This window comes from Dunckerocampus dactyliophorus, chromosome 10 (genome assembly GCF_027744805.1).
Source record: "Dunckerocampus dactyliophorus isolate RoL2022-P2 chromosome 10, RoL_Ddac_1.1, whole genome shotgun sequence".
Lineage (NCBI taxonomy): Eukaryota > Metazoa > Chordata > Actinopteri > Syngnathiformes > Syngnathidae > Dunckerocampus > Dunckerocampus dactyliophorus.
Genome location: NC_072828.1, coordinates 8731625 through 8745068, shown reverse-complemented (window position 1 = coordinate 8745068; position 13444 = coordinate 8731625). Strand labels below are relative to the sequence as shown.

The following is a 13444-nucleotide window of genomic DNA, read 5'->3' as shown; positions in this document are numbered from 1 at the left end:
GCTGCCGCATGCATGCTAGCATATGTTTTTTTTTTTTTTATTGTAGCGTCGCTGGGAGCACGTCCTGTTCCCAGCCTACTTTGCGGTAATGTTTTGGTGCAAATGCTCTCAAAGTTACATGTTTGACCAGGAAATAGCAAGCTCAAAAGAAGACGGCTTTTTTATGTGGAACAACTGACAGTTTGTTTGGATCTTGTGAATGATTGTGACTGAGCTAGGACTCAGTAATTAAAGTGTACACACGATGGCTTCATTGATTGAAAAACAAAACTTTTTCATGCATGAAGCTTCTACTTGAGTCGGTAATTTGGCTGCTATATGCAGTCAGATATTGACCAAGGGAGAAAAAATGGGTGGCCGCTGGCCGCGTTAGACAGGTGACTGATATACACAGGGTCTATAACATGTAAATTTGCTGCTGGGGATTTTTCAGTGCCTGCTATAGGCAGGTGGCCGTTCCATGAAGGTGGCCGCTAAAACAGGTTTGACTGTATCTGGAAACCTTCTTGGTGTCTTTACATTATTTTTATCTTCCTTATTCTGTTACCTCACAGCTGGGAATATGATATCGAAAGGAAAGCGTGCAACATCCACAAGGCATCATGTTATTTCGCGAGCGTGAATTCGTTGGAAAATGTGCTTGTCACATACGCCACCCAATCGAGGTGCATATTATAATGCATATTATTAACTGAGAGCATTTGGTCCACTGACAAAAATACAGGTGTGTAGTCAAACCACTCAAGTGTGCGTCAAGTATCTTTTTAACATTTTTGGTCTGGAACAGAGCGCCAGACTACAACGGACCCTCAGGCGATCTCAGTCCCCTTGTTTGGTCTGGTCCTTTTGGTCCTGAACTGTGCTGAACTTGCCCAAACGAACCATACTAACCGGATCACAAATGACAAGTGTGAAAGCACAATTAGACGGTGCTTCACTGATGCAATTGATGCTGAGGTCTGGCAGAAGCTTTTGAGTACCAGGCCAACAACGTGCAGTCCAACAACGTGCAAACAGTTAAAACGTGCTAATGCAATGTGTACCGAAAATACAACATATAAGAGTAATTACAAGTCAATTACATCGTAACAGAATCGCAGCTAGCATGCTTTCCCTGAAAAAAACTAAACACCACTGAAGCTAAAAGCTTTGTGAGATTAAAAGACCACTAATATCCTAACACCCGCCACAGTTTGTTGTCGTTCAAGCAGCAACTCACATCAGCATCAATTTATCACAGCAGAGATTATCTGACGTTAGCCTGCCTGGCTCAATCCCACCGCTAGGCTCCATGCTAGGCTAGCTGCGGCATGCTAACCCCCAGCACTCAACATTCGCTACCTTTACGGCCCGTTGGGACGCATAACATTACCCACGGAGGCCTCTCTGTCATCATGTTTGACATTCCGGTTTTAAAAGCGTCGTAGGCGACTTATGTGGATGCTATGTCTCAAGAAAAGAGCGACAGCTAGCCAGCCACAGAGAAGGCTAACAAGCCCGCTGCGTAACGGTACCGCACTGGGCCTGGCTCGACCAGCTGAGTGCCTCTTTGCGGAAAGCCTTTCCCCTACAGATCGTAACATTATGACGGACTGACAGCCAACAACAACACGGAGAGGTCGTGAAACACTACAGTGTCGGCTCATCGTGGCCTTTGTTTGAAAGGTGTTGCAGAGAAAGACTGCCTCTTTACCTGGCTGAGAGATGTGAGCGCTGCCATCTTCCCTGTTGCTGCGGGAACGCACCCTCCTCCTCCTCCTCCTCCTCCTCCTCCTCCTCCTCTTGCTGCTGCTGCTGCTACTACTACTACTACTACTACTACTCATGGGGCGGCTGCAGCTGCCGGGTAACCACTACCCCTGGCGGCAACGCTGGGCATCGAGGCCCTACAGATTCTGGCTGTTATTATATCTTCTGGACAACTATTTACTTTGGAATCTTTTTCGTAATGTCTATTTTGCGAATAATATATTATACTACACTGCAGAATTGACTTACCAGCATACCGCCAGACTTACCGCCAGAATCGGTTAACACTGCCATCCACACAGCCCTTTCGCACCTACAGGGCCAGGACACATACTGTATGTCAGAATGCTATTTATAGACTATAGCTCTGCATTCAATACAGTCAGCCCCCTCAAACTCACAGATAAGCTCCTCACACTTGGCCTGTCACCCTCCCTCTATAATTGGGTGCTGAACTTTCTGAACTCTGCCCCAGTCAGTCAGAGTCCACAATCGCACATCCAGCTCAAGAATTGTGAGCACTGGGAGTCCGCTCCTCTACACGCTCTTCACCTACGATTGCGTGGCCTCCCAGAACAACACCAGCATCATTAAATTTGCGGATGACACTCCAGTCATTGGCCTGATCACTGGTGGGGTTGAAACATCATACAGAAGCGAGGTGGCGGACCTCATGACTTGGTGTCATGATAAAAATCTACATCTCAATACAGATAAGACCAAAGAGATGATCATTGACCCAAGAACAAGGGAAAAGGAGCCGCATAAATCCCTGTATATTGATGAGACTGAGGTGGAGAGGGTGAAAACCTTCAAGTTCCTTGGCACACACATCAGCGAGGACCTCACCTGGTCTCACAATACCCTACAAATGATCAAGACGTCCCAAAAGAGACTGTACTTCCTGAGAAGACTGAAGAAATTTGGCATGTCAACCAAAATCCTCAGTTGCTTCTACAGATGCACTATCGAACGTGTCCTTACCGCCTCTATCATTGTTTGGCACGGTAACTGCACAACACGCGATAGGAAGGCACTCCAGCGGGTGATCAAGACCTCACAGCACATTGTTGGGGTGGCCTTCCCCTCACTGCAGGACATTTATAAAACTAGAGTCCTACGAAGAACACACACCCTCATTAAGGACAGCACACATCCACAACACTCATTATTCACACTCCTACCATCAGGCAGACGCTACAGGAGTTTGAAGTCCAGGACCACAAGGCTGGCTAACAGCTTCTACCCACAGGCCATCAGGCTTCTCAACAAAGCACTCACACACGCCGCACACACTCATAACACTGAAATTATTATTGTTGCTTTTTTATTATTGCTGCGTTTAATTGATTGGTATTAATGTTTCTTATGTTTTTATTCATTTTCTTGAGTTTTCTGTCTTTTTTTGGGAGAATGAACAGAATAAGAATTTAATTGCGTAGTATAACCAGTCCAGGGTGTACCCCGCCTGTCGCCCGAACTCAGCTGGGATAGGCTCCAGCATACCCTGCGACCCTAATGAGGAGAAGCGGTATAGAAAATGGATGGATGGTATAACTACCTGTTTTACTGTGCATATGACAATAAAACTCTTGAATCGTTAATCTATGCTAAGTAGGGTAAGCAGGTAAAAGTTACAATCATGGCCGCTAGATGGCGGTAAACCCATTGAACTTGGCTGAGTTCCATAACAAGGGGAGTACGCCTACGGGATTTTTTATGTTTATTTTATGTTTATTTTCCAAATGTGTTTTTGTGTTGTTCATATTGTTACTTTGTTGATATTGTTATATTTGTATATTGTTATGCTGTTTACTAACTCAGCGGATCAATAGTGATGGTAGACTAGAGCCGATTTTGCTTTTATTCATTTTGCACTATTGACTTAATTTTGCTCAGACAGTTGTATGTAATAATAAAATAACATGTTCCATTCCATTCTTTCTTCCGCTTATCCAGGTCTGGGTCACAGTGGCAGCAGTCTCAGTAGGGAAGTCCTATTCCAGTTCCACCGAGAGGACACCAAGCTCCGTTTAGGCATCTCTGTGTGGACTTTGCATGTTCCCCCCGTGTGTGCGTGGGTTTTCTGCGGGTACTCCGGTTTCCTCCCACATTCCAAAAACATGCAAGTTGGCGACTCTAAATTGTCCATAGGTATGAATATGAGCGTGAATGATTGTTTGACTATATGTGCCCTACGATTGGCTGGTGACCAGTCGAGTGTGTTACCAGTTAGCTGGGATAGGCTCCAGCATACCCTAATGACGATAAGCGGCATAGAAAATAGATGGATGGACGGGTTTGCTTATATGGTGAAAGTGCCTCAACAAACCCAGGCTTTGTGCTCAAGATGCAGCTCAACAAAACCTAAATTCCTCAAACAGAATTAAACAGTACCACAACAGTGGTTATCAGCTTAATTTATCAAGTTGGTTCTTGGCTTTGTGCTCAGTGCGCGTTCACATAAGAGGGGGCGTTTGACGTCATCTCTCAAAAAGGTAGCCATTCCGGCTGGTGTATTTTAGCAAATAATTATGTTGTATTATGTTATGTTATGTTGTAATAAATGAGCAAACTGGAAAATACAGTCTTAGAAAATAATTTTTAAAAAAAGAAAGAAAACTGAAATCACACATAAAATGACAAGTACATAAAAAACATCCATCCATCCATTTTCTATACCGCTTCTCCTCATTAGGGTCGCGGAGTATGCTGGAGCCTATCCCAGCTGACTTCGGGCGACAGGCAGGGTACACCCTGGACTGGTCGCCAGCCAATGGCAGGGCACATATAGACAAACAACCATTCACACTCCCATTCATTCCTATGCACAATTTAAAGGAAACAAACCCAGGTCTTTCCGATCTCCAGACTGTTACTGTGTTGGCCATCATGCTAACCACTAGACCACCGTGCGGCCATGAGGAGTTCCCAAGTCCCCAAAGGATTATCACTGCCAAAAGCAACACTGTCGCCGCCAATAGAGCGAGGGAGGACTTCTGGCAGAATAATGCTGAATGTGTAAATCCTAAAGTTAACACTGATTATTATACCAACTATACCCTACTAGTCTTTTCACTTATGAACACTCAACTTTGACTTACCCATTTAAAAAAAATGAATAAATTGGAGCAACAACTGCCTTTTGCCATCTTTGAAATATGTCTGATATTTTACTGCTATAGAATGCTGTACTTCATAGTGACCCCTAGGTGGCATTGTTGGTGTTTTGTGTGGCGACTTTTTCTTTGTGACAAGCTTTTCGTTAATGTTAGAATAAAGAAGTGCTTTATAATATTGTAATATAAGAAGACTAATGGGCTGAGTACTCATGCAAGGTTTGCTAACACATAGGTCTGCTAACATTGGCCTAATTATTAATATCTCATATTGCATTTTATTCCTGATGTGAGCAAATCCATCCATCTATCCATTTTCTATACCGCTTCTCCTCATTATGGTCGCGGGGGCATGCTGCAGCCTATCCCAGCTGACTTCGGGCAACAGGTGGGTACACCCTGGACTGGTCGCCAGCCAATGGCAGGGCACAGGCATGTTTTTTGGAATGTGGGAGGAAGCCGCCGAAGTACCCGGACAAAACCTACGCGCACACGGGGAGAACATGCAAACTCCACACAGAAATGCCCAAGGGAGAATCGAACCCAGGTCTTCCCAATCTTCCCGATCTCCAGACTGTTCCTGTGTTGGCCAACGTGCTAACCACTAGACTACCGTGCGGCCGATGTGAGCAAATCTATAAAAAATCTATATCGCTCATAGAGAATTTAATCAGGAAATGCTAGCGAATCAGTGTCATCTCAAAGTAGACACTACCGTCATAGTGCTACCTGAATTATTCTTGCTCACATGTCCACCGGGTTCTTAATAAATGGTGACACCATCTCCGAATGAGTTACACAGTGAAACAACAGCGCTGGACATAACCTGGTTGGGACCAGGTTATGAGTTTAGCCTAAGTTACCATGGTGATATAGCTGCTTTAAAAGAAAGCTACAGTCATTGAAAAGGTAAGCCTGGCTTTACACTCAACGCTCTAACCCACTAAACGTGCTTCGCAGTATACCCCCTCGTCTTGTGAGAATGTCCTGTGTTTTATCATGATTGTAATCATGATCAACATATTAAGGGCAAAATCACAAAATCAACCAATGATCTTGAAAATTTTCAAGGAAAAATATCACTATCTCTATCGACAATACTGGCCTTACTCGGTATCACATAGATACAGTACCAAAATTTGCAATGTAGCCCACCCCAGTTTACAGCCAAACAAAAACAAAAATCATAGAAATATCCTAAACAATGGACACTGGCCTCTTTGTGAGATGTACGAATTTTTGTTTTTTCCTTAATTCGTGGCTACTGTGTCTTTGTAGCGCAAAGCAGGAGCTTGCAGAGCTAGCACACAAAAGTCTACTTTCTTATACAGACTCTGAGCACAGTAGTAAATGAGTGGAGTCGAGTTCAAACAAAATCTTCCGGAATAATACGCCTTGAAACTTGAGAGGTGGAATCACCCCTCATGCATGACATCTTAAAAGGCTTCAAGAATACCTAAGAATACCTCAAGGTGTAACAATCAAAGGCAGCATTTATTGAAATCATCTGCACACAAAACTAACCAAAGCCTGATGGAGAGTGAAGGCGACGAGGTCTGCCATCATCACAGAGCCACTGCATGGCTAACGTCCATCTGTGCGGTTTGAGCGCGTGCTGGGAAAGGAAATGTACTTTGGCAGCCCCTAGTGGCATGGAGTCAACTACTCGTCATCCCACGCTTGCTGCAGCAGGAAGTTGGCGGCCAGGTTTTCATTCTTCTCACAGGCAAAGTACGCCTGAATGACCAACCCTTCTGGGAAGCCCAACGCTTTTAACTGCAAAACCAAGACAATACACCTGCTTACTACATGTGAACAAAAGCGGGTATAGCTACCTCTGCTTCCATTCTTCTGGGAAGACTTTCTATAACATTTCTAGTCAATTTTTATGCTTTACTAACCCTCTCGATGGCCTCCTTCTCCTGTGGGGTGACCTGGATGTAGTTGCCGTGGGGTGATCCCCGGGGTTCGATGCCCTCGCCCCCACCCTGAGGCTCATTCAGCATCTGGACAAAACGCTCCTGGTGCTGCGTGATTTGCTGCATGACAACAAGCATATGTGAGGTGAGAAGGCAATGTTTGAGGGGAGGCATTGAGAGTTGATGCCGTTAGTGGACTAACCTGCAGCAGCTGTGGGTTGTCTCGACCCAGCTGCTGCAGGAGGGCGGGCAGGAGGGCCGGGTTCTGCTGGATGATCTGCCTCATCTGCTGGAACTGAGGTTGGTTCCTCAGGAACTCCAGAGGGTTCCTTGTGGACGGAGAGCCTCCGCTGGCAGGGGTGGGCTGGCTGCCAGATACAGGACCTGATGGCAAAAGTGCCGTGTAAAAGTAAAAAAGCAAGTACTATAACAACTGCAAGACATTCTGAAATACAGAGGAACAATCATGTTGATAAACTCCACTGAAATTCCTGATGAAATTGTAAAATTCTTAGAAAGAATTTTTTAAAATGTGATTGGACATACAGTTGAAGCTGTTCCAGGACAATCTGTGACTTGTTTTTCCCCATAGGAGTAACGTCAATAGAAATGATCTGTTCCAAGGTCAAACCGTGGCTATCACAAACGCTTCATTAACTTCTTATCTGTCATACAATTGTACAAAGACATTAAGCACTGTTTCACGTCTTAACACCACTTGTTAAGGCTGCTCATTTTGGAACACAAAGCCGCAACAAAAACCAAATAAAAAGCAAAACACCAAGTTAATCCTTTGCCACTAGCTAAACTGACTTCGTGCATGACGGTGGTTTCAACTTTGCGCAACTTTGTAGATGTATTTTCTTGTAAACGTTTTGTTGTATGACCTGTTCCAGGTTAGAGGTACAGTAATCCCTCGTTTAACGCAAGTAATTGGTTCCAGACCCGACTTTGAATTTCACAGTCGGGTCTGTAGGATTCTATAAATGGAATATTTATCTAGTTCAGGCGTCTCAAACTCGCGCCCCGCGGGCCATTTGCGGCCCACCAAATCGTATCTTGCGGCCCGCGACTGGACATCAAAGAGTAGTGTAAATGCAGCCCGCAACATCCGGGCAAGCTCAATGTTACTTACATACTTACAGGGGCAAGTAAACGCCAACACTGAACTAAAAGTGGTGTTATCACATGGACCGGGTAGGGGTGGCCCTTTAGCGTTATTGTGAGCCATGTATTGTGAATTGTATCGTATCGTGAGGTACCCTGAGATTCCCAGCCCTACTCCCAATACTTAATGCGGCCCAGCTTCACCCAGAGTCTACCTCCAGAGTTTGAGACCCCTTATCGAGTTAGAACATAGAAAACCTGTTTACAAGCTTCTAAATACCTCTAGATATGACATATCACCCCTGCAGTCACCTTTACAATCGTATTACCCAATATAGTGAAAGAATCAGAGAAAATAAGCCATTTAAGACATAAATAAGACTAATGCTCATGTGTGTTACTGTAAATGTGTCCCCTCGGAGAGAAGAGTGACGGGCGGACAATGACGTCAGGTGTTCTAAGTATCAGCTTTGCGTGGGTAAAGGCCACAACAGTAATGTTTTAATAAGGATTTTTATTAGGGATTATTGTGCCTGTTGTGAGAGAATTCAAACCTGCATAAAAGCCTGTTATTTCAGCAACCAAGTCTGGTGATTGTGTGTCTCACCAAACATTACAGTAACATAACTGTGGCCTGTGGAGAATACTATCATTGTCTTTGAATGCGTCTTTTGATATGCCTTATATTTGTATATTAGTACATTTTGCCATTTTTATGCTTGAAAATGCTTAATTTAGGCAAAAAAATATGCAAAATTTGCTTTAAATTTTTTTTTATATTTTTTAAAAATAATAATAGGCCTTATTCAACCACAAAACAGTATAATTATATAGTTATTATAAAATTTTTGAAAAACCATGATAGAGGGAAGCTGCGAAATTCAAAGCATGAAGTGGCGAGGGACAACTGTACGTGTTTTTCCATAGCTGGCCAGACTTCCAGGAAACACAGGGAAAGAAATAGTGTTGCATCTCTTACGGTTTGCAGGTGCTGTTGGCGGCTGTGGAGGTTGTGGGGTGGGAGCGGCGGTGTCTGATGGAGCGTCACGAGGCAGAGTGTCTTGGGGCAGCGCGTCGCTTGCTTCAGTGGGAAGACCCTGCATCACACAAATGTGCTCTACTGACTCGGGTGGTGGGCTGAGATCAAAATGGTGCCCACATGGGCTCCTCACCGTCAGTAAATACTCCACTGCCCGGTCCGGGTTGTTGTAGCTGGCCCGGAGAGCTGACACCACCGCCTCCCGCTCGTAGCCCATTGACATGATCTCCGACACCAGGTTCTCGTAGGCCTGGCCGGTCACTGCGTGGAGGGGAGAGAGCGCTGATGCATGCTGGGTAAAGAAGCATGACAGTTTGTGGATCAGTCACAACATTTGACCTCACCAAGTATGGACGCCGCTTCCTCCAGCAGGCCCAGCTCATCGACGAGGCTGACACACACAAACACAATGTGAACAACTACAACATCTTAAGAGTCAGCAGAGCGCTTGTGAGCAGTCTACTTCCTGCTTCATGGAGGATTTCTGAATTGTCATTTCATTGTGTTATCTAACTATCTGTGAAAGCGCACATAGCTATGGCAATATCCCGCTTTGCTGGGTTCTGTGTGAAAGGCTCATACATTCCGGATCTTCTCTTACGGCTTTGATGCACCAATGTCTGCTTTTCATGCCTGCTTCCAAATCCTCAAATTAGTCCAACCTGGAAGCAGATGAGTGGACAGATGTTTCACTCTCAGCTTCCTCCTTCGGTTTCTCCTCTAGCTGCTCTGCCGGGGTCATCGGGGTGGTGCTGGAAGGAGGTGTGGTTGAAGAGGAGGGGGTTGGGGGTGCGGCGGCGGCAGTCGGTGTCGGAGAGGTGTCCTCAGGAGACGTTGTGGGGGTGTTTTTCGGGGGAGGGGGCAGAGCTTCTGACAACTGTGGGGCTGGCGTGGGTGCAGCCAGCGTGTGTGTTGCCGAGGAGGGATCTTGTGTGGGGACACAGGTTGCTGCTGATGAGGAGGAAATGGAAGAGGGGGGCGGAGCTGACTGGGGTGTCAACTTTGGGGATGTTTGAGGGGGAGGGGCTGCTTTAGGCTACAAAGACACAATGACAGAAAAATAATTAAATGTGTACAATAAGTAAATCAGGTACTATATAAAGCACGCATTCTGCATACATTTCAAAATAATTGGCAAAGGCCAGTTTAGCCACAAGGGGAACATATGACCCTTTAACTTTTAACTGTGTTTTTTCTTAGATAGCTTAATAGTAGGAGTGACAGTATAGTATACATATATGTTATACATACACACAATAACTGTCATGTGTAGAAGTAGAAAAATATATGTATACACTGGGTCCCCAACTTACGAACACCCGACTAGCAAACACTCGCCGATACGAACACAAGCCGACTGGTTTATATTTTATTTTATTTTATTTTGCCTTGTAGTGCTTAGGAATCAGTATGTATACTGCTACTGTACATGCTTGACCAGTAGAGGGCACTGTGACACTGCTAATGGGACCAAAAGGCAGCCTTAGAGCTAATGAGACCAACAGACGCTGGGCAGAGAAAGCTTCTGGTAAAGCTAGGAAAGCTAGGTTTTAGCTGGATGATACAACCCGGACAGTGCATGTGATTAAAGTTTATGAAGAGTTAATAGGCATGCTTAATTATACACCACCCATAAAACACTACCTCTTTTAGAAGAGTCTAACGACAACGACCATTTGTCCTTTTTTTCAATATCCCCTCCTCCTCCTTCTCCACCACAACCACGCATGCTCGACCACTCCTCTTCAAAGGTAAATAACATTTATCATTACGTATTATTATATCATTATTATTTTTTTTTTCATTAATTATCCTCGTTTAATATTACTACTGCATCCAAACTCATATTTACATACATACACATATATGTATATATGTATACACTTACATGTAGTACCTATATAATTGGTAATATTAATTTTGTTTCGACTTAAGAACGATTCGACTTAAGGGTCGTCTGGAACCAATTGTGTTCGTTAGTTGGGGACTTAGTGTATACATAATACTGTAGGCCCCCGCTATTCACAAGGGTTACATTCCAAGATCCCCAGAGAATTGCAAAAAACGTGGATAATGAACGCACCCATAAAAAGCACTAAAAATGCCTCTTTTTGATACTCTGACACGTATTTAACGCCTTTTAAATTCAGTCTTACACTTTAAACAATTACAGGCATACAGTGAACAAAATTGTACCTGACATGCAATTACACAACATCATGTCTTGTAAAAGCATCTTCCTACTGAAAAATGTTGAGTGAATTGACTTGTGAGACAGCGCCCTCTGCTGAATTAATCACTGCAGCACTCCCCCCCCCCACACACAGATCAAACCACTTTCTATTTAAGCCACAATAAAAAAATAATTATTTACAATTTAAAGCAGCGATAAGAGCCGTGAATATGCAGCGAGCTGCTATACACAATAATATACAATGCGCACTAACCTTTGTGACCATGACCACCACAAAGTTCTTTTCACTGATATTATACTCTTTCAACGGCGTGTCATCGTTCAATATTTTACCTGGAAAGGAGAAAAGTTAAGTTGAATTTGCATAAAACATTATTACCTTTTAAAATGTGCGTTATTATTTTATTAGTATTTATCACCTGCATAAATGAGCTTTTGTCCCACAGCTGGAAACACATCTTTGCCTCTGTCCTCCTCGATTCTCTCCTTCAATGATTTGACCTGATCAACAAAACATAAAACCTGACTCTATTTGCGTTTGAGTCTGACTTTGTGCAATGCGTTTGTATATAATTCTTCATAATGGTGTGACACTAAAATGAAGACTGTAGCTACACACATTGCACCAGTTAAATGCTAACAAAGTTAAGATTGTGGTAATAATAAGTGGGGCTGCTCCGATCGATCAGCCTCTGATCAGTATCGGCCCATTTCCGTGAAAAATCATGTGATCGACATACGCCGATAAATTCCTTTCAAACCCCATCGTACTATTGAAGCCTGTAACGATCACTGCATGCGGTGTAGTGTCTTGAGTAGCTTCCTCCTCCCACTTTCCTTCACAGTGAGCATGGGTGCCAAAACAAAAACAATAATGTCTGCCGTGAGGAACTTACCTGTCAACAACACATGCCACAAAATCTATCTCGCAGGGATAGCACGTTAAAAAAACTTCAATACAGCATTTGAAGAATAAACACTTGACAGAGTATGCCGAGTTTTCGAGGCTCACGGTGTGATCATCAGTCAACAGCAGCTAACACAGCCGAACCGGTGGCCAATACTCGTCCGTATGTGCATGACAGTCAGAATGCTAAGCAAATAACACAAAAAAGTATTTTATTCATCCGACGAGATGACCAGCCTTTGTCAGCGGTGGAAGACACCGGGTTCGCTGTCTACTTTTTCACTTGGAACCCACCTTTGTGCTGCCTGGATGTCCGCCTAGGGCTCCACCAATGTACTCTCACATCCAAACTCTCCTAAAAGAAGGCGTCTCATCCTATGTGTCATGAGTGATATATGTTCTCTTGGAAAAGTAAGTCAAAATATTTTTGTCGAAATTACGGTGATTTTTATGGTTTCTTCTTTCATATCATATAGCCAAGAGCCGGGGGCAGCCAGCAATTTGGAATTTTCCTGACTTTTCCCCTTTATAGGACACCCCTGGCCAATAGCACTCATCATAAATAAATAGAAAAATGTGATCGGTAGCTAATCAGCAGCTAAAATCCTGATCGGAGCAGCCCTAATTAATAACAAATAGTGTAATTATAAGTACATGCTGTAGTGTAAAATAATGCACAGTCATTCTCTGACACCGAGACGAGTCAAACTTAAAGCCAAACAACCACTTCCGTTACGCCTTTTCAAAGTGTTTTGCAACGCGATTTGTGATATGGTTTTGACAGATTAAATTGCGTGACAAAAGCTAAGATATAACATTACTTAAAAGACTACGACAAACAATTGGTCTTAACCTCTTATAAAAACAGAATGTGGTGTACATTGGAACGTTACATACTTTTACTCTGAAACGCAACAACTCATTTTCCGCTATATATTTGGCTATCTTAGTGTAGAGTGCGGTCTCGTCACATTAATTAATTCAGGTGACGTCCAAACACGGCAATTCGGTCCCGTCAAATTTCTACACTGACAGACCACTACTTATTAAAATAATGTCAATATAACAAAAACATTATAATATCTGTGACCGGAGGCCATGTGACAATAGCTAGCCATGCTGCAAGCTAGCCTGCTAATGGCCGTGTTTACCTTTTAGCGGTAACTTTCACTCACCGTCAATTCCGGGTTAATGTCAATTTTAAACGTCTGCTGCTGGAGCGTCCTCAGCGTTACCGTCAGCATCCTGCCAGCCGCCCTCGGTCTACTGGAGGTCAGAACAACACAACAGCACTACAACACTCTTCCTGTTTATCATGAGCTATGTTTGGATTGTGTGTGTGCGTTTGACTCAGTGACTCAGCTGTCTGCGCCTTGAATGGAGCCGGCTGCGTCACTGGCGACACCTAGC

General features: G+C 43.8%; 2 protein-coding genes across 10 annotated transcripts in view; both read right to left on the bottom strand.

The window, feature by feature from the left end:
- Positions 1-6517, bottom strand: part of eps15l1a (epidermal growth factor receptor pathway substrate 15-like 1a) — a 31669-nt gene extending 25152 nt beyond the window's left edge. For 4 of the 8 annotated variants that reach the window (XM_054789530.1, XM_054789534.1, XM_054789535.1 and 1 more), the window contains exon 1: positions 1694-1780. In XM_054789530.1, the coding sequence (XP_054645505.1) occupies positions 1694-1720 (27 nt within the window). In that variant the 5' untranslated portion in view covers positions 1721-1780. Of the gene's footprint in view, positions 1-1219; positions 1239-1693; positions 1781-6392 lie in introns of those variants that run through there. The other 4 variants (XM_054789529.1, XM_054789533.1, XM_054789532.1 and 1 more) reach the window with 2 other exon arrangements.
- rad23ab (RAD23 homolog A, nucleotide excision repair protein b) lies at positions 6344-13410 on the bottom strand. Of its 2 annotated transcripts, XM_054789538.1 has the most exons (10): positions 13210-13410; positions 11547-11628; positions 11381-11460; positions 9596-9969; positions 9278-9324; positions 9067-9194; positions 8874-8991; positions 6990-7171; positions 6770-6907; positions 6344-6644 (listed from the first exon to the last, which is right to left on the bottom strand). In XM_054789538.1, exons 1-10 carry the CDS (start codon positions 13276-13278, stop codon positions 6531-6533), a joined length of 1332 nt encoding a protein of 443 aa, XP_054645513.1. In that variant the 5' UTR covers positions 13279-13410; the 3' UTR covers positions 6344-6530. The 2 variants fall into 2 exon arrangements, with proteins under 2 accessions (XP_054645513.1, XP_054645515.1); XM_054789540.1 differs by lacking the exon at positions 11381-11460 and having other exon boundaries at positions 13210-13356.
- Between the last annotated feature and the right edge of the window lie 34 nt (positions 13411-13444).

What these genes read in the sequence shown, in the direction of transcription:
- rad23ab (XM_054789538.1), bottom strand. Translation starts at nt 13,278, where the DNA reads ATGCTGACGGTAACGCTGAGGACGCTCCAGCAGCAGACGTTTAAAATT. An exon ending in ACAAAAGCTCATTTATGCAG is followed by an intron (nt 11,461 to 11,546) that starts GTGATAAATACT and finishes TCTCCTTTCCAG; the next exon opens with GTAAAATATTGAACGATGAC. An exon ending in ACAACCCACAGCTGCTGCAG is followed by an intron (nt 6,908 to 6,989) that starts GTTAGTCCACTA and finishes GTTGTCATGCAG; the next exon opens with CAAATCACGCAGCACCAGGA.